Raw genomic sequence first — 20,776 nt, forward strand, 5'->3', positions numbered from 1 at the left:
GGCAAAGGGAGCAACTTCAAAAGGAAAGGAGTAGTAGCGGAAGCAGAGGTGATTACCATGACGATAACCCCTCTTCCTTACTCCGGGAAGGAAAGAGAGAATGATGCCTGACAGACTTTGGACGACGCGACGACCAAGAATTGTGACATAGTACATCGCCCCAATATTGTACCTCGATCATCGGAACTCAGCGAGGAGTGGGAGCCATAACCTAGGATGCCCCCTAGATGTAGACCCCCAATCGTCAGAATTCAGCAATGACCAAAAAATGCAACATGAAGCGCCGCCCTGATATTAGACCCTCAATCATCCGACGTCCAACTTTCTGCAGACAACAACCAATGATCAACATGTGATTAGAGGCAGGACAAAGGCCACCAGGGAAAAACACAACTTGACAAGGACAAGACAACAACCTTCCCTCCTCCTCCTGGATCATCCTCCTTCTCTAAAGCCTCGGCCACAGACCAAGTAGGCTCAGAACCCCCGGAACACTCACCTACTAATAAGACAAAACAAAAAACAGCTTCAGTCAATATTTCGGCATAACAACGGCACAAAGCGGACGAAATCCAAAAAAACCTGCAAATACAAATGCAAAACAAAACAAGGGCAAACCCGCCTGAACCCATCCAGCGAAACATTTCACAACAAAATCACAAAAGTCGACTCGCCCTTCTTTTCAAGCAAAAGACGAGTCAAAACAACAAAAATTACAAAAGCAACCCAACACCTCGGACGCACACAAGGTCCGCAAAATTAAGCAATAAAAATTCCCGACATGACTGGGCATTTTACACAGCTTAAAAAGGCAATTTTACGCCAATTTGAGCGCGAATAGGTCAAAAACTCAAAATACGACCACGACAAAACAACATGATTTAATCATGTCTCAAAGTGACCTAAACTATCGTTAAGGTCCATTTCAAGCAAAACGGCTCAGTTGGAGCCCAAACAGACGATTATTTCGTCAGCATAAGATAATCTCACAAAGGAAAAAAATTCAAATTTCGCCCACGACACCCGACCAAGGTCCAACGTGGCAAAGACGGTCTTCCCTGACTACAATACAACCTAGTGGGGGACATAACTCAAGCAAACAAACACGACATTGTGAAATAAGATGAACTTTCGTCTCATTCACGTTTTTTGCTCCTAGAGGGCGGGAATGGGGACCAAAATGCAAACTAAAAGCAGCCCTATACTCCTAAACAGGTTTCTAACCTAATGCAAGTATCAATTTCACTTAAAAACGGGCCGAGCAAAAACGCCCAAATCAATTTCGAGGAGGTTAGGGTTTCGCCCTAATTCAATTAACGAAAAGACAAACAAATTAAAATGGATTCAAGAGGATTTACATACCTTGAGATGAGATAAGGATAGGGGCACGAAAACAAGCAAAGAACGAAGTCGAAAATGGCAGTTTTGTTTGGTTTTTGCGAGTTGTGTCGAGGAACACGAAGTTAATGAGGTGTTATGCCTCCTCGCGTCTTTTTACAGGAAAAAGGGGAGCCCTTTCCATCGCAGGATGGCTCGCGCCTCTTTGGCGTGTTCCCTGCTTACTCAGCGAAATTTTGGGCTTTGGCCCAATTTCCACACGAGTTCTCCAAATTTCGATGACGAAATTAAAAACCATCATTTTCAAATAAAAAAAAAACAAAATTGTGAAATTCAAATTCGTTATTTTCTCAAAATTTCGATGACGGAATTAAAAACCGTCATTTTCAAATCAAAAACAAAAATAGTGGAATTCAAATTCACTATTTTCACAAAAATTCGAAACCGACGGAATTAAAAACCGTCACTTTTCAAAGACAACAAATGGCGGAATTCACATTCGCTATTCCTACAAACTCCGAGCATCGGCAATAAAAACCGTTACCTCCCCTCGAAATTCGAAACCACCGCCGACCACAGGAGCCAGGCTCAAGCCTATCCCTTCCGGCGCCACAAACATCGAAATTCCCCAACAACAGGATATCAAAGACCTCCCCACGGAGCCCACTAACTCAACAACCTCTCGAAATAATTCCGGCCAACATGGCTATTTCCTACAGTCGATCATTCACCTTCAACACGGCTGGAAACCCCAAAACGCACATTCAAGCGTGGCTGGCGAGCCCCAAAACGCACCTTCAAGCGTGGCTGGCGAGCCTCAAAACGCACCTTCAACATGGCTGGCGAGCCTCAAAACGTAACTAAAACGCGGCTGGCACGCCTTTGCACGCAAACAAGAACCAATTCAAGGACATATCCCGAAGATGCCTCAGGTATGACTCCTACCTATGGCTCGCGAGCCTCCATACGTAGTCAAACGGACTTTAAACGACCCGCACCAAAAGTCGACAGACTCTAAACTGTTCCCGACGACAGGTCCTTGACTCGTACCCCCGAGTTGCCTCAGCGTCGCCCTTCCTGACGGCAGGTCCTTGGCCCGAACTCTTTCGAGCCGCCTCGGCGTTGCCACGGTCTCTAGGTTGTAATCTTCGATTGACCTAGGGGCTGTACTTTGACTTTCGCCTTGTCTAAGCCTCAGTCAAAGTGGGGGCTCTGTAGATACCCGGTATCTGTTGAATCCCCAAAAAATACCCGATGATTATCGGAATATAACATGCTTAGGAATCGCAGCGTTTAATCGACAGTTTTGTATAACTTTACGTCGGAAAACTCAAAATGATTTCGAAAACAAAACACATTCAAAACATTTCAAAATACCTGGAATGGCTTATGCACGATGACGGGGTCACAATGACACTAACTAGAGTCAAAACCGACACCGGACCAAAAACCGACTCAAAATTCATATCCCGACTCCAACAACGAGTCAAACCGAGTCAAACACAAAAACAAACCTTCCAAATGCTTCCATGCTAAGTATACACGGTATACTTGATGGTCAAGTATAACAATCATGACATCCAAAACCTAGGATAGAACAAATTATGATTTCAAATGCGTGATAGTGACAAGACAGCTCGAAGACCCACGAAATGGTTCGCGCCTCTTCAAGTAGCCCATGTGGCCACGTCGCCCATAACGCATACAACCACTCAATATTCTATAAATACCCCTCAAATGCCACCATTTGAAGGTACGCGAGCGTCCGCCGCTTCTTTTCTCCCTGAAAATTCTTGACTTGACTTCTTAAGTTACAAACCGACACATATTTTCGACCTACCGATCGAAAATACAACCCTTACACATTTTTTGGTACCGTCATCGTGCATAAATCACTTGACTGACCACTTCGACAAACTACACAATCACTAAGCTAAACAAACACTCTTTACATTGCTAAAACGGTTTTCAAACCGAGTTTTTCGACCTAACAAGTTCTTACACTTCCGTCGATTTCTCATCTCAAGCCTAGCATGTAAGTATGAGGGTGTAATAATCCTCTTCTTTCATGTCTTTTATCTGTTTTTATGACTTTAACATACTAAAACGTGCATAACATGGTCCAAAATACGGATCGAATGAGCTAAAATCGAGTTTTGACTGGAAACAGAAGGCCCTAGTCACCACCAGGTACCTCGCGCCTCAATGGGGTGTCCAAGTCAGAACTCAAACGTGTTTGAGTTCATTCTTTCCATTTTCATTTTATTTTATAACCGGTTTTTACCATTTAAAATCATTTTTGTGATAAAACCTTTTTAACCATAAACTATGTTCACCCTTGGTTCCTTATACCATGACGGTTTTATCCGTGTCCCGGTGATAATATTTGGTTAATTACATTTTAAAAGGTATTTTAAAGCCTTTTATTCATTTGTTTACATTTTCAAAACCATCATATTAGACATACATGCATAATCATCCTTGGTTCCACATACCATGTCGGTTTAAACCCGAGCACGATGATAAACATTGACTAATTACAAACAAATGAACTTAGTACAATTAGTTCATAATCAACATTTTTCAATACTATCCATGTCAAGCTTGCAAACCCGAACCCGACATCGAATATCGTCAAAACAATAATGATTATTCAAGTCCCGTTCTTCACATCAACACAAAAGCGGTCTAAACGACCTTTTTAAACAAAGGCGGGTTCAAATACCCCTTTACAAACCGTTTTACAAACGTTTTCAACAGTTAGAAGACGTCCCTTTGGACCGTCAGCTGTCTCCCGCCTATACAGAATTACTGTTTTCCAATTTTCAAACCAGGACAGGCATCTTTGCATCGCCTGACGGCTCGCGTCTTAATGGGCTGCCTGATGCAGGTTCTGCGTCCTTTCCAGCACTTGTCTAGGACGATCCCGACTTCGGTTAACCCGAATACAGGACGAATCAGATGACAAGCCTGCTCTTTTACTTTGTATTTGCAAAACGCCTTTCAAAGACAAATGGATCACGTTATGCACCATAAACCTAACTCGGTAAATGGATGTTTAATTTTCGTCTTGCATGCAAATCATTACTAAATCCAACTTGACATCAATTACTTGATATTTGGATAAACAACCGACATAGAAAGCTCACATGTTAGGTTTAAGCTTGTGGATGCGCATTCATGCATTTACCCGTTTTATTAACTTTTGCATTTAACCAACCAAGATCGTTCAGTAGAGGCCGCTACCACGGGCGGGATTGGGTGTCTGATTAAAGGGCTTCCCAATATGTACCTTCACCTCTTACTCAGAAACTTTGGATAGTGGACAACCTTATCCAGGGCGAACGAGAGTCATTCTAGAGATAGGATGCTAAAGAGGGATGACTCCTTATCTTTAGTACCTATGTCAAACACCGCTTTTTGCCTTAGTTGATCTAGGTATAAAGTGGATTCGAACGGGTTCCAAGCATCCCACAAATGCTTGGTGGCGACTCCGAACATCTCTTGCATCGTTTCGAGACCCTTGCCGAGACGAAACCGACCGATCTAAAGCGATCCGGCCGAAAGCATTTTTACGCCACTGAGCATGGCTTTCAAACTACTGCACGTCCCACAGGTTTTCTTGGCATGTAGGTGGCCCATGTCCACAAGTGTCTATTTGAGGGGTGATGTTGCTATTATTCCCTGAGAATAATGAGTGGTTGGGTCGTGTCTATGAAATAGTATATAGTGTTGGTAGTATGTCTCGGATATCTCATCTTAATTCTGTAATAATGACACCTATAAGGCCATGTATTTGTTTAAATTTGGTTGTTTGATGGTGTATTAGTCACCACGGAGTCTATTAGCATTTGTGTGATAAAATAGGAAAGTTTGGAACCGAGTTAAGAATGAAAACATTCTGCCCAGGTGACACTCGACTGAGTGGCCGCGTACTCGGCTGAGTAGCCTTCTACACTCGACCGAGTGATCTGCTTTGACCCTTTTTTGTTGATATTCGACTAAATATTGAGCGTGTACCCTTATTTCAATGTTCATATTAGCTGACTTGCGTTGGATGAGCATGATTGACCTTACATAGGTGATATGTGTGAATTTTTTACGTTTGACTAGATGGTATAGCATTTTGCAAAATAAATGGAAATTGTTGATTCGACATGAGTAGGTTGATGACAGAAATGGTGTGATAATCTTGTTTGAGGTGTGTTAATCAACATGATTTTATTTTGTTGTTATGTATAACTAAGATGAAAAATGCAAATTATGTGTCGCACAATGGTCATTTGCATGATTGTGTATTATGGTCTTCCGTATGAGCGGAAGCATTGATGATGGATGGGAACGGATATGGAAACACATGTGTGATCATGTGGTGGATTTGATGCGGTATATGCGTGGCAGGATGTTCCAAAATGAGAATGTTGATCATGGTTTAGTCACATTACGAGTAATTTTGTATTATTTGACTATTTCATAGAGTCCGCATATTCGTGATTGATGTGCATTCATGTAAATGTATGAGATTTAACGTGATATAGATACGTAATAATAATCGAGTTATACCCCGTGAAAGACACGTATACATATAACAAACATGAATTCGGAGTTATTTATGGGATTATAGATTGGAAAAGTGGGTTTGACCTGATACTTGACCTTCGGGAGGCTTGTAGATGGAGGATTATATCAATGGAAATAGAACTACATGAGGTTTGATTAGGGATTTGCAATGAGTAAGAGAGAGTGTTGAACCTGGAACATAGTCATTTGTGGAATTTAGTAATGAACGTATGAGGGCACACTATGAGGTTTGATAGTTGAACTTCGGGACGAAGTTCTCTTTTAGGGGGAGTGAATTTAACAATTGGGAATTTAAAGCAGGAAAACGAGAGTAATATGCACATGAGTAGCGTATGAGTAAAGAGAGGATATACGATAAAGGAAAACGTGTGACCTTGTGTGAGCCTGGAGGGAGAGGTGAGAATCATATTGGCATAATGAGAGTGATGATGACAGTAAGAATCCCGAGAGAGTACTTGAGAATCGGTGATGAGACTTGAAGAAAGTAGAGAGTGGGGCGAACTTCGGGTACGAAGTTCATTTTAAGGGGGGAAGACTGTAATACCCCGTATTTTATAATTATATATATTGTATTATATTGTATTTATACGAGTTATGAATGAGACGTAATAATAAAATAATAATAATTATAATAATAATAAGATGGTAATGATGATAATAATAATAAGTTGTAATGATAATAATAATACGTAATACAATACATGTATATATATACGTATACTATCATACTAACTACCCATATACATATACACCCACCCCTTATCCACTCATCCTAACCTTATCAACACAAAATCACAACACAATCCACCATCAAACTAAAAGAGAGAAAGAAGAGAGAACAGAGAAAAAAAAAGGAAAAGGGAGATTTGTCCCTCCGCCTCGGAATTGTAAGGTAATACCGTCTTAAACTTGTTTATATATTATTTAATTAATACCATTGACCCGCCTTGACTCCGAATCATTTCTGACCGTCATTGACCACCCCTTTGACCACCGTTGACCACTAATAATCGGTTTTGACCGAGTTATAACATGATTTTTGTTGTTGTTGTGTGACCGTCTTAAGACGGAGTTTTATCCCCCTTTCGTGGCCTGACTTGGGGAGACTTTGGGTGGTTATTGGTTTGGGTAGAGTGGGGATCATGGTGGTGGTCTTGGGTGGTGCTTAGAGTGGCCGTAGGTGGTGGAAAAACGGGCTGTTTTGGGAGGTGTCGTGTTGTGTTTGTTGTTGTTGTAAGTTGATGTTGTCGTTGGTGTTGCTGCGGTTGTTGGTGGTGGTTGTTAGGCTCGTGTGGTGGTGCTGGGTGTGGTGTGGTGTCGTGACCACCGTGGTGGTGGTGGCTACGGTGGTGGTTGCATTAGGGCGGCTCTTTCGAGGGGTTTGTGTCAAGTGTGTGTTGTTGTAGTTACGGTTGTGTAGTGGTGGTTGGGTACGACGATTGGTGTTGGCGACGGTGGTTGGGCAGGCCGTGAATAAGGTAGTTGTGGTGGCTAGGGTGAGGTGGTACACGGTGGGGTAGGGTGGTATTATGGACCGAGTCTTGTGACGGGTTTTGGGAAGTTTTGAAACGGGTTTTGTTTAATTAATTGAATTCGTATTTAATTTAATTAGATTAGTTAGTAATTAAATATATTTAATTATTATATTTAGGTGACGATTTTTGTGGAAGATTATTATTAGCCGGATTGCTTACGGAGAATGCTAAAAGGTAGGTTAATCCTACTCAGTTTTAATATATTCGAATGGTCATGTGCGTCGTATTTTGATGGTCATTGCATTATAACATGAGATTGGTTAATTGCATTGAATGAGTCGGTAATTGGCATATTGTGTGGTGTTTTGCATTATTGTATTTGTCATGTATATTGGATAATATGACGGTTGTGATTGTTTGGTTGTTGTTGAGGAGACGGAAGGCGGTTGGGAGACTGTCTTCCGCTAATCGAGTGAGAAACGGGTTAGAAATCGTGTACACAATCGTCGTAAAATCGAGTTTTTCAAATACGATTAATAAAACAATTTAAACTTTCAAAATGACTTTTCAAATATAAAAATATTTTATATTCAATAAAATAAATTAGAAAATAAATTCAAATAAAAATAAATAAAATGAATTTAAAATCTTTATTCAATTTGAAAATCATTTAAATTAAGAAAAAACGCTTCATCAACTACGCTCGTTCTACGTCGTAAAACTAATCCAAATAAATGAAAAATGCCAACTAGGAGTACATGCTGTCCTATGATCATCGGGTGTTTGACGGGAATCTATAAATTCCTGTATCGATAGATACAGGTGTCTACAGTAGTCTTTAGACAAGACTTTGTTAAGTCTTAAGACAAGACTCACTCAAGACTACCACTAATCTACCCTAGTCTTTTTTTTTGGGAATATGTAAGTTCTCATTAAAAGATCCAAAGTGTCCCATACAAACAGTTTCTTAGTCTTACTCAGTATTCAATATCTAGACTCAGTTACATCTAATATGCTCCACCCAAGCTAAGGCTGAAGCATTTTTACTCCTGACTCGACATTGCCCTAATCGTTGTTTGACATCGTTTTTCACACTAGCTACAACAACCTTAGGTCTAAGAACATATCCATCAACTCTGCTGCAATTCCTACTTTGCCATATATAATACATCAGTCCAGCCAAAATAATTGCAATCACTTTCTTCTTACAAGCAGTTGCTTGTCTTAACTCAATCCACCACCTGATGATATTCTGCAGGGGCAAATTGACATGGCACCAGTGTGAAATCAACCTTCTGCATTGCCTACTGAATGAGCAGTCAAAGAAAAGGTGATCCAGACTTTCCTCCTGTAGCCCACACAGGAAACACTTGTTTTCTTGTATGATCTTCATCCTTACCAGTCTATCTTGTGTCAATAGCCTCTCATGAGCAATCAACCAACAGATAAAGGACTGTTTAAGGATAATCCACTCATTCAGCATCCAAGGGTACCATGGTACCAACTCCCCATCAGGCTTGAGCCATTGATACCCTGCATTGATAGTGTAGTGCTCCATACCATAGATAGATAATATATAGGGTTTAAGAATATGTTTCACCTGGCAAATTTTTCTCCAGGCCCAACTGCATCCAATACCTGGTTCATAGTCCATCCAGCTTTGATTTTTGATGTACACTGCATGAACCCACCTCACCCAAAGGCGATCCTCCTTGTTGGCAACCCACCATGCATATTTCCCTACAGCAGCAATGTTCCACACATGTAAGTTTTTGAGCCCCAAGCCTCCCTGTTTTCTAGGTTTACAAACATTATCCTAGGAGACTAGAGCATGGCTTTCCCTATGATCACTGACATGCCATAGATATGACCTGCAAACTGCCTCAATTTTGGATATCACTGTCTTTGGTAAGATGAAAATCATGGCCCAGTAACTGTGAAGGGTACTCAGAACAGATTGAATTAGCACAATCCTCTCTGCATAAGACAGTTTCCTGGAACCAAGCCCACGGATTTTGTTAACCACATGATCAACCAGACAATTACAGTCCAAAACTGAGAGACGTTTAGGGGAAACAGTGACCCCTAGATAAGTGAAGGGCACTGTCCCTCTCTTCATCCCCGTGGCTTGTTCTATGTCCCTGATCACTTGTTCCTCCATGCCATTGTAGTACAGGCTAGACTTGCTTTTATTCATCACCAGACCAGTGGCCTTTGAGAAGAACTCAAAAGCATGCATCATCAACCCAACTGATCCCCTGTCACCTTTGCAAAATAGAATGAGGTCATCAGCAAAGCAAAGGTGAGACAGCTGGATCCTATTACACAGAGGGTGAAAATGAAATTTCTTATGTTTTTGAACCACCATTAGCACCCTACTCAAATATTCAAGACAAACTGTAAACAGGAGGGGGGGATAGGGGGTCCCCCCGGCCTAAGTCCTCTTTTTCCCCTGAAGAATCCAAAAATCTCCCCATTAAGAGATATAAAATAGAAAGGTGTAGTAACACATTGCATCACTACATTGCATAACTTCTCAAGGAACCCCAAAGCTTCCAGCATATTACCCACAAAATCCCATTCAATTGAGTCATATGCTTTCTGAAGATCAAGTTTCATCATGGCTCTAGGTGAACAACTCTTCCTCTTATACAACTTAATCAGGTCTTGGCAAATTAGAATGTTCCCAACTATGTCTCTCCCCTTGATAAAATCTCCTTGGGAAGGGCTGATAATGTTAGGCAACACTTTTCCAATTCTATTACAGAGAACTTTTGAAATGCATTTATACACTGTATTACAACAGGCAATAGGCCTAAATTGCAATACAGTATCAGGAACAGCAACCTTAGGCACAAGTGTGATGATAGTATTATTGCACTGTTTAAGAAGTTTCCCAGAGTGGAAAAAATTTTGAACAGCTGCTATAATCTCACCTCCAACCAGCTCCCACTTGTCTTTAAAGAACTGGCTACTGTACCCATCAGGGCCAGGAGCCTTGTTCCCAGGAATGGAGACCATAGCCTCTCTAATCTCAGCACCAGTTACTTGAGCATTTAGAGCCTCACAATGGCTATCATTGAGACACTTGCCATGCTTCACCACTCTTCTATTAATTGGACTCACAGCTTTAGAGGTGCCCAGCAGGGAAATATAGTAGTCCTCAAAAGCTTTTTGGACTGCCTCAGGACTACTGCACATCTTACCATTCCCATCTTTCACCTGAAACACCCTGTTTTTAGCCCTCTTACTTTTAATACTAGCATGGAAAAACGTTGTATTATCATCTCCCATTCTCATCCACTCCATTTTGGCTTTTTGTCTCAGGAACTGATCCCTAGCCTGTCTTAGATCCTCTAGTTCCTTAGCACACTCCCTTTCAGCATGACAGAGCTCTTCATTCAGTGGGTCCAGAATAAGCATTTCCTAGTACTGATGCAAAGAAATCTCAGCTACATGGGTAAGGTTTTCAATGTCCCCAAATTGATCTCTATTAAGCTGTTTCAAATCATACTTCAGAGCCCTTAATTTCTTTATCACAGAGTACATAGGTGAGCCATTCACCACCTGATTCCATCCTTTTCTCACAATTTCTTTATACTCAGGAGCCAAGGACCACATGTTGTAAATTTGTAATACTCAAAAGGTTGTCCCTGTCTTTGTCCCTCCATTTCAAATTTGATAATGTCAGGACAATGGTCAAACATCCCCTCAGGCAGAAAATGAGTATAACTGTCAGGGAAGATATCTAAACATTCATCATTTATCAGCACTCTATCCAACCTGCTATACACTTTTGTGCCACCTTCATGTTTATTATTCCAAGTGTAAAAGGCTCCTTTAGCACATAAATCAGTCAGCTGACAATCTTGGGTTACCTGAAGTAAATGCCTCATCTCAGAATTAGTGATTGGAGCCCCACCACTTCTTTCATTGTTAGCCATAATTGCATTAAAATCACCTCCCACAATCCAGGGACCAGAAATCCCACTATCATACTTACATAGGCTATCCCAGAGAGGTTCCCTATCAACCATTTTGTTCATGCCATACACCACAGTGAACCAGAATTCCTTTCTTCTTACGTAATTAAACACTTTTGTGTGAATACTCTGTATTTGAATATCATAGACATTAACATCAAAAGAAATAGGGTCCCAAATGAGCCATACCCCCTTTATGTAAGCTAGAGTTGGTGCATATAGACCAACTATCACACAAGTTATTTCTAACATTATTCCCATTACTTGGTTTTATTTTAGTCTCTAACAGACCACATAATCCTACATTATTCTGCCCTAACAACCGTTTTATTTCTTTTTGTTTGTTAGGGTTATTCATACCTCTAATATTCCAAATACCACAACTACCCATATTGAGAATTTGCCTTACTGGTCTCCCCTTTCTCCACAACTCTATTCTCCATAATTCCCAATCTGGTTTTCTGCAAAGACTGAGTTAGAGACTCCATAAAAGATAGACCTCCAGGTGTAAAGGTTTTTTTCTCTCCATTGCCATGCCTCATTAGTTTTGTCATAAACCTTCGTGGTATGGAACTCTCTACCAGTGGGGTACGTGGTATAATCACTGGAGTTTATACAGGCACAGCAGTTGTAACAGGCGTTTGTGGTACCACTGGCTTCCTCACGGGGGTGCAACCACCTTAGGGGGAGGCTGAACCTTCGGAGTAGGTTTCTGAACCATCACTCTAGGCTTCCAAACCTTCCTAGGTACATGTTTAGGACCACCATTCCTGCAATTCTCTGCCAAGTGTCCCATCCCCTTACATTTGGTGCAAGTCAGAGGTAACCAATCATACACTACTTTGATTCTCTGGGTCTTCCCATTTTCATCCAAAAAAAGTGATTTGATTAGGGAACATCTGACCAATTTCCACCTCTATCATAATCCGGGCAAAACCTGGGAAATTCTTGTGCAAAGTATTCTCATCACAGCGAATGAATGTACCAACTGCACTGCTTAATTTCTTAATACATTCAATAGCCCAGAATTTGACATCCAGACCAAACAATTTCATCCAAATAGGGATACGTTTCACATCATGCTTAATTAATTCAGTTTCTTAAGTCCACTCCTTGACAATCACAGGTTTATTATCAAAGAGTAAGTGCCTATTTGTTGAGTTTATGGATTCGAGTACCTAAGAGGGGGAGGGGGTGAATTAGGTACTATTTAAAATTTTAACTACAACTTTATTGATTAAAGTGAGTTGTAAGAACAAGAGAGATGTCAGAATACTTCGAATAATATTGCAAGATTAAACGAGTATTAAAATGAATGTTTGCTGAAGTATGAAAGTAACAACAGTTCTGACTGTAGCTATTTGTCTCAGTTTATGGAGTACAGACTGCAGACCAAATGTGACAGTATGATGAACTGTTACTTCGAAAATTAAGCAAAGCAAAGCAAAGAAGATAAATAGCAGGGGAATAAAACAAAGAAGATTAAACACGAGATTTTTGAATTGGTTCGGCAAGAAACTCAAGTGCCTACGTCCAATCTACCTTTTTATTGATTTATTTTAGTGATCTACTCCGACTACTAAAAACCCGTACAATAAAAGGACAACAACCTACTCCGGTTGTGATACAAGTCCAAGAACTACTCCGTTCTTAGAACAAGCCAACTCGCAACCTACTCCGGTTGCCAAAGAGTTGAAGACTACTCCGTCCTAAACTCTACACACAAACTTAGAATGTCATAAGGATCAAGTTTCCACTAGCTTATTCTTAACAAAGAATTGAGGTGGACAACTTTTACAAGATCAACAATTCATAAGTGAGAGAGTCTAGTATAATAAAGTAGCAGTAGCCATGATTGTAACAACTTGAAGACTTTTAAAAGTTTTGCAAAATAAACACTCGGTTTTTAAGCTTTGAAAAAACGATTTGCAAACTTAAGTTAAATCTCAGAAAAAGTCTTGGGATTTTTGAGAGGAAATGGCACGCCTTTTATAGAGAGGATGAGCAAGGGAGTTGCTAGGGTTTTGAGGGTCAAAGACCATCACATGTGATGAGTCTCAACAACTTCCCAAACTTACACTAAAGAAGGTTCTTATTCAAAAGGCAAAAGAGAGAAAGAGTGTTTGAAATTATCCATAAGAGATCATGCAAATTCAGAAAACTAAGAAGGAAAAACAAGTCACATGATGACAAGTTTACACAAAAATGGTAAAAAGCATTTCTTGTTTTATGAAAGGCCAAAGGGTCAAATTTGCACAAAGAGGAAACATTTTGAAAATGATAATTATTCAAGCCACTTTTTCTAAGGAGCCAAATCCTTATAAAAATCTGAAGTTTTATCTTTCAAAAATAAGAGACACGAAAAAGGCTTTTGAAAGATAAGAAAGAATTCAAGTTGTTACGAATTGAGGCAACAGTCCAGGCTGCTGTTACTTGTAAAAGTAACAGTCGTCTTGACTGTTTCCATTACTCTAAAATACTTTACTTTCTAACTTGTACATTAGATGACACCTAAGACTCAATACAATTGGATGATCAACAACTCAACACTTCTTAATCCAAGCTTGATTTAACCATAAATCCTGAAAAGGTAAACTAAGATAACACACATCAAATGGGCATGTTATCATCAATCAAGGGAACCCAACAAATTCCCCCTTTGATGATGACAAGCCCTACACGAATGTAAGCAATGTACACACCTTATTTCAAAATTTTAATCAAGCAAGATCATATGAGAGAAGGGACTATATTACCTTAGAGAGCAAGAACTTAGATCATACTTACCATGACAAGTTTACATTGCCCCAAAGCAAGAGTAAAAGATGTGAAGATTAGGCCTAGTTATGAGTTAATCAATATGCAAAGAGATTAAGAGTATGAGTTTACCTTTTCCCCCTCTTGACATCATCAAAAAAGATAGGGATGTCAATGGCATTCAAGAGCAAACAACCATAAGAAAACACAAAAAGACACATATAACCGTGACAAGATAACAAAGTCAACACAAACATACGGATTAAACATAGTCTAACCATAGTTCACCACGGTTAAATAGAGTTTAACATACACCACCAAGCATAAAATAACGAGTGAAAGAAAAAAATAGTCTTAGAGAGGCACAACAAGGTGGGACAAAATAAAAGGCAAGGATAAAGTCAAGAGGTTGAAATGGATAGGATAGGTCAAGGAGAGGAGGCTTGGTCACCATCTGAGTCACTACCCAAGGGATCTTCATCCAACGGGTTAACACGAGCATCATCACCATGTTCCTTTGTTGAGACGAGAGTGGAGATGATGTCCACTTCACCACGAATCATGTCCACGGTGGAGGCAAGAGCCGAGATAGCTATGTCCTTTTGACTAGCATCGTGCTTGATCCAAGCACTCAAATCAGTAACAGCTGGAAGAACTTCCCGCAAACTACCCGTACCAACTTGACTAGACGGCACACCCTCTGGATCGGACTTAATCCTCACAGAAATCAGTTCATCATTATCCACTTTGATAAGCATTTTCCCCATTTGACCATCACTCATGATGTCGCACATGTCCAATGAACCCAAACTAGAACTCACTAACACCCCGTGTGCCTTGATCACAATTGACAGCCACATTCCATAGGGTAAATGGAGCACACTAGAGGAGGGTTTACGGAGTTTGGTCGAAATGAGATCAAATCGCTTAAACATTAACCCAATCAAATTAACCTTTTTATGTGTTGCAATGTGATATATGAGGTATTGTTGGGCGATGGATAATTTGCCCCGGTCACCCGAAGGGTAGATGGAGCGACAAAGCATGTTAAAAACAATTCGGAGAGGAGGGGGTATAGAGGTGTTGCTAATAGGACCACAAGTGACCGTTTTTGGACACACAACTTTGGCAACGGCTAGGGGTGAGGCGTAAGGTAAGGCAATCCAAGTTTCAGCGGGGAGATTATCATAACCTCCGGTTGGGATATTAAGAGCGGTGGCAAAATCAGATTGAGATAGTTTAAGGGGCTTACCATTAACCTTAGCCGTGAGGAAATCACCCAATTTATCCACTCGGACCGATGCAAAGAATTGAACCACTTTACTGACAAACACGGGTTCACGAAGTTCCAACAATTTTTCCCATCCTTGAGCCAAAATCATATCCAGGACATTGTGAAAGGCGGGAGACTCAAACCAGGACTGTTTGTACACCCGAGGAGAGTGAATGGCTTTGGGTGTCATCAAACGTTCACAATTTTTGTAGATGGAGGTGGGAAGATCCAAGCTTTCTAGTTGTTCCCAAACATGAGCCACATCCCATTTAGAGATTAGGGATACCGAATCAGAAGGTGAGAGGTACACTAATTTTTTCTTTGATGGTTTCGATTTTTTCAAGGGAGGTTCACTGGGTGTTTCAATAGGAGGATTAACAGGTGCGGTTTCGACTTCACTTTGTACAATGCTTTCAGAAATAGGAGGTAAAGAGGATTCAGTCATAGTTGCTTTTCTTTTGTTACCTTTCTTTGCCGGAATCGGAACTGAATCGGCAGACATAGTCGGATTCTCAGTTGTACTAATCGGAATCTCTTCACTTTCGTCAGCATTGTAGATACCCGTATCCGTCGATATTGGAATTTATAGAGAACCCGACAAACACCCGATGATGATAGGACACATGTATTCTTTAGTTGTCACTGTCATTATTTGGAGCTCGTTTTACGATGTAGAATGGGCGTCGTCGATGAAGTATTTTATTAATTTAAATGATATTTAAATTAATGTTTTTTAAGTGAATTCATTTTATTAATTTAAATGATATTTAAATTAATGTTTTTTCAGTGAGTTCATTCTATTATTTTAAATGATATTTAAATTATGGTTTTTTTTAAGGTGAATTCAATTTATTTTATTTTATTTTGAATTTATTTTCCCAAGTTTATTTTATTGAAAATAAAATAAATAATTGATTTGAAAAATCATTTTATGAGTATATTTGATTTGAAAAGTCATTTATTTTAATGTGTTAATTGATTTGAAAAATCGATTTTAAAAGCGAAGAAAACTCGTTTTAAAAGCATGTTTTTGAGCTCGATTTTAGCTCGGTTTTTGGGCCCGTTTTCTTTACGAGTTGGCACGAATATCGAGTACACTAACCAACCTAAGCCTCTACCCATCCAACCCAGTTCGAACCCCCTATCCACGGCCCAAATTCCATCCCAAACACCCCCCAAACAGCCCGCATATACACGAGCAGCCCCCTGTCTTGGCAGCTCAATCCCGAGCCCAAAACCCGCTCCAAACACCACCAAAACCCGTACCCATTAACCCTAACCCATACCCTAATATCCTACCCATATTATCCTAGCTTAATCACCAAGAAAACCCCCCATACGAACCCTAGAAAGCCCCCCAAAAGCTGCTGGACAGCAGCTATGCTCAACAGGCCCGATTGCCTCTCCCTCTCTTTTACCCTACTTTAACTCCTTATAAATACCACCCCTTCACCATACATTCATTACTCTAAGTTCTCCATACATCCAAGCATCACATACAAGTTTTAAACCTCAGAAACAAACCCTAAACATCCTTCAAAAACCCTAAACAAACCCGACACACAAACTGAAACTGTTTGTGTGTCCTCTTCGAAAACCCATTCGTTCCTCCATCAAAACTCCATAAAAATTCGAGTTTCTTATTCCTAATTAACCACATAACATCCATATACACATTAGACAAAGAATTACGAGCCAAATTGCCCTTGAGAGTACACGAAATCCCTCGAAAAACAGAGTGAAATAACACTCTGTTTTCGCGGTTTCTTCTTGTCTGTCCAGTTCTGTTTGTGCTCATTTTTCGTGCCCAATAACCCAAATCGAGCAGGGGTTGCTTTAAGATCCTTGTTCTTCTCTCTTTCTAGTTTCCAAAACATCTTTCGAATCGAATTTTCGTCGTGAAACGAGGGAGATATCACTGTTTTAAAATCGCTGTCCAGAAACTTTCCAAAACCCGTGTTTGCTTTATTCTTCGTCGACGACGGCCTCTCGAGATAAAATCTACCATCGATTACGACCCAAGACGGTGTCAACGATACATGTAGGTTGAGGGTGCATCAAATCCTCTTCTCTTTTCTCTTTTTATTTCGTTTTTTTATGCTTTTTTTATTGTCTTTTTTTGTTTGTTTCTTCGTTTGTTTATCGATTGTTTTAAATTAACTATGAAACTAGTTAGTCCGAGTATGAGTTAAAGTACCACTATGAACACCCGCGTTGACTTGAGATGGGAAAAGAAACCGCTACATCTGTCGGTCGTACACCCCCGTCTCATTTACATATCCTCGTGTTCAAAGTAGGGCATAAATAAAACAATTATCTAACTTTGTTCATCGCTTTCGACCCCTTTACTGTTTCGGCCAAATCGACATACCCTAGGACCCGTTGCATGTTAGTTTAACCTCTGATTGTTAACCTATGACGTATTTAGATAACATTAATTTAATTTAATAACCTAATTAGACACGATAGGTGGCTTCGACGTAAGTTATAAAATCAATCGACGATTCTGTAAACAATTGAATGCATCTCTCTCTTTCACCTAATTTCTCGCTAGTATAAGAGTGCGTGATTAGCACCTTCTTATTGACACTCGATGATTTAAATTAATTAGCGAATTTGACCTAATTAGACCCTTTAGGCCGTGTAGAATGCACCCTTGCGCGACAATCAATCGACATCGTTTTTAACTCGTTTTCTAACTTGTTTCCTATCCCTTTTCGCGATCATTCGATCTAACCAATGAATCTAACTTAGGAACTAGGTTGGCCTCGTCTTGGCCGTGAGGGTGGCCGTCGGTTTGGGCCGTGTGGTGGCCGTTTTCTTTACCTTTCTCGTTTTGTTTTTATACCGTTTGTTTTCTCGTTGTTTCATTGTTTGTAATTTATCGTTGGTTTATCGAGTTGTAATCTTTCAAGTTTGTTTTCTTTTATCGAGTCAAAACCTTTTCAAAAACCTTGGTCTTGTTTGGTTAGACGGTTGTTCCCCAATGTTTGTAGGAGCGTAGTAAACCGCATGTTGTTTAAAGCAACATGGCCCGGTTTATGCTAATGCATGCTTTGGTGCGTAGCCTTATGTCTAATTCGATGGGATTAAGCGCGAGCACGCATTACGAGGAGTGACCCAAGGACCGTGGGTCATGTGAGCCGTGGGACACCCTCATGTGCACGGTTTTCAAGGCCCAATGGCCGTGTGTTTTGTGTCGTGTTTTGAGTTGTATGTAGCAATTGTAATTAGATCGAGTTGTAATTTATTTATCGTTGTGTCGGCATGAAATGCCTGGTTTGTAATAGGTAGATCCCAACGGCTCCCCCATTCCCCATCAAGCCTTGTTTGCTTTCGTTTGTATGTTGTTAGATCAATCAACCCACATGCTAAATTACAACTTTGACAAAGTTAGTTTAGTTGCATCTAAAACGACATAGAAATTGTTGTCACATGATAGGGTTAAAACAACGTTTGCATATCATACATCGTAGTAGCTATGACCTTGTTTGAAATCCGACACTTGACTTAGTAGAGGCCGTTATTGACGGGCGGGGTTGGGTGTCCTTATGGGCTTCCCAACACGTACCCTCACCCCTTACTCAAGATCTATGGTTTGTGGATCCGTCTAAATACCATTGGATTACGAGAGTCATTCAAATCGAGTGATATAGGGTACAAGTCTTTATCTTTAATCACTCGTAGTCGATTGGCTTTATGCTTTTCGATGAAAGGTGTAAAGTTGACTTGAACGGTTCCAAGTTCCCAAAAAACTTGGTGGCGACTCTAATTTGTCTTAATTCGATTCGAAAGAACCTCGAGTCGATTATGCCTAGTGTGGATCCCGCGGACGCAGTTCCCGAGGGCCTTGTCCACAAGCATCCACATTCACAGTTTCGACGGAGGATCTGGGGACCGCTGTATTCTTTTTGCGACCTCCTCGGGTTCGACGCCCAACCATGGAGGAGATTGGAACGTCGTCAGATGGGACCGTGGTTGGTGGAATGGTGATAAGAGGTGTTGGGTGAGGGTTTGGTGGTTCTGGGTTAGGTGATGGAGTTATGGTTTGTTGTCGAGGAAAAGCATAGGAATCCTTTTGAGATGGCATTGTTTGAGAGGTAGGTGGTGGGTCAGATGTGACAGGTGGAGTAGTCATTTTCACGGGTTTGATGGGTATTGTGGTATTGAAGGATGTTTTGACCATGGTGGGTTATAGGGTAGGTGAGATGGAGGGACTTTGGGAGGTGAAAGGTTTTGTGGGTTAGGGAGTTTGGACGGTGGGTTAGGGATAGAGGATGGCCCAAACAATAAATGAGGTGAGTGGGGTAGTTGGCCCAATTTAATTAAATTTGATCACTCGAAATAAAACGCAAAGTAGCATAATATAAACGTAAATTTAGATATGAGGTTGAGTGATTACCGACTCACGAATATGGTGTCAATTTTTGGTCTAAAAATGATATGAATGCACTTAGAACACTTAATAACATATGTCCATTTTAGTTTAATCAATTAAGGAAATTAGCAAAAATCACAAGCAATTAATTAACCCAATTTCTAGTCTAAATTTCTCAAAATGTTCTCTTGCAAGTGGCTTAGTGAAAATGTCGGCAATTTGATTTTCGGTTTTGCAAAAGATAAGTTTAACATGTCCTTTCTCCACATGATCACGAATGAAATGATGACGAATAACAATATGTTTGGTTTTAGAGTGTTGAATGGGATTTTTGGAAATATTTATTGCACTCGTATTATCACACATTATGGGAACGGAGTCAAAAATAATACCAAAATCCAAGAGTTGTTGTCGTTACCCAAAGTAATTGAGAACAACAATGTGCGGCACTAACGTACTCACTTTCGGCCGTTGAAAGAGCTACCGTGTTTTGTTTCTTTGAGCCCCAAGAAATCAAACAAGGGCCCAAGAATGTTGCAATTCCGGAGGTGCTCTTTCTATCAACCGTGCACGCCGCATAGTCCGCATCCGAAAAACCTATGAGATCAAAAGGACAATGTAAGGGATACCATAAGTATAGATTTTGTGTTCCAATCAAATACCGAAGAATTCTTTTAACGGCTTTAAAATGTGATTCTTTTGGATTTGCTTGGAACCTAGCACATAAACAAACACTAAAGAGAATGTCGGGACGACTTGCGGTCAAGTAGAGAAGTGAGCCTATCATACCTCTATACACCTTATCACTAACATTCTTACCGAGTTCATCTTTGTCCAATTTGGACCCGGCTACCATAGGTGTATCGTGTGACTTACCATTTGTCATCCCAAATTTCTTAAGCATTTCCTTAATATACTTTTGTTGATGGATCATGATTCCATCCTTTGATTGTTTAATTTGGAGCCCAAGGAAAAATCCTAGCTCACCCAT

General features: G+C 40.3%; 2 protein-coding genes across 2 annotated transcripts; both read right to left on the reverse strand.

Moving 5' to 3' along the window:
• Positions 1-244: 244 nt before the first annotated feature.
• Positions 245-9,762, reverse strand: LOC141651860 (uncharacterized). The gene is made up of 4 exons (XM_074459552.1): positions 9,246-9,762; positions 8,400-9,134; positions 417-499; positions 245-325 (listed from the first exon to the last, which is right to left on the reverse strand). Exons 1-4 carry the CDS (start codon positions 9,760-9,762, stop codon positions 245-247), a joined length of 1,416 nt encoding a protein of 471 aa, XP_074315653.1.
• A 1,216-nt stretch (positions 9,763-10,978) lies between these two features.
• LOC141651861 (uncharacterized) lies at positions 10,979-11,919 on the reverse strand. Its single transcript, XM_074459553.1, has 2 exons — positions 11,782-11,919; positions 10,979-11,506 (listed from the first exon to the last, which is right to left on the reverse strand). Exons 1-2 carry the CDS (start codon positions 11,917-11,919, stop codon positions 10,979-10,981), a joined length of 666 nt encoding a protein of 221 aa, XP_074315654.1.
• Positions 11,920-20,776: the final 8,857 nt, after the last annotated feature.

This window comes from Silene latifolia, chromosome 4 (assembly GCF_048544455.1).
Source record: "Silene latifolia isolate original U9 population chromosome 4, ASM4854445v1, whole genome shotgun sequence".
Taxonomy (NCBI): domain Eukaryota; kingdom Viridiplantae; phylum Streptophyta; class Magnoliopsida; order Caryophyllales; family Caryophyllaceae; genus Silene; species Silene latifolia.

Excerpts from the sequence above, each read along its gene's own strand:
- LOC141651860 (XM_074459552.1), bottom strand. The coding sequence starts at position 9,762 with ATGGTGGTTCAAAAACATAAGAAATTTCATTTTCACCCTCTGTGTAAT. Across the intron at positions 9,135-9,245 it reads GTCATATCTATGGCATGTCA|GGAAATATGCATGGTGGGTT; the intron begins GTGATCATAGGG and ends TTGCTGCTGTAG. Across the intron at positions 326-416 it reads ATCCAGGAGGAGGAGGGAAG|AAAGTTGGACGTCGGATGAT; the intron begins GTTGTTGTCTTG and ends TGTTGTCTGCAG.
- LOC141651861 (XM_074459553.1), bottom strand. The coding sequence starts at position 11,919 with ATGAGGCATGGCAATGGAGAGAAAAAAACCTTTACACCTGGAGGTCTA. Across the intron at positions 11,507-11,781 it reads AGAAAGGGGAGACCAGTAAG|AGTATTCACACAAAAGTGTT; the intron begins GCAAATTCTCAA and ends ATTCAAATACAG.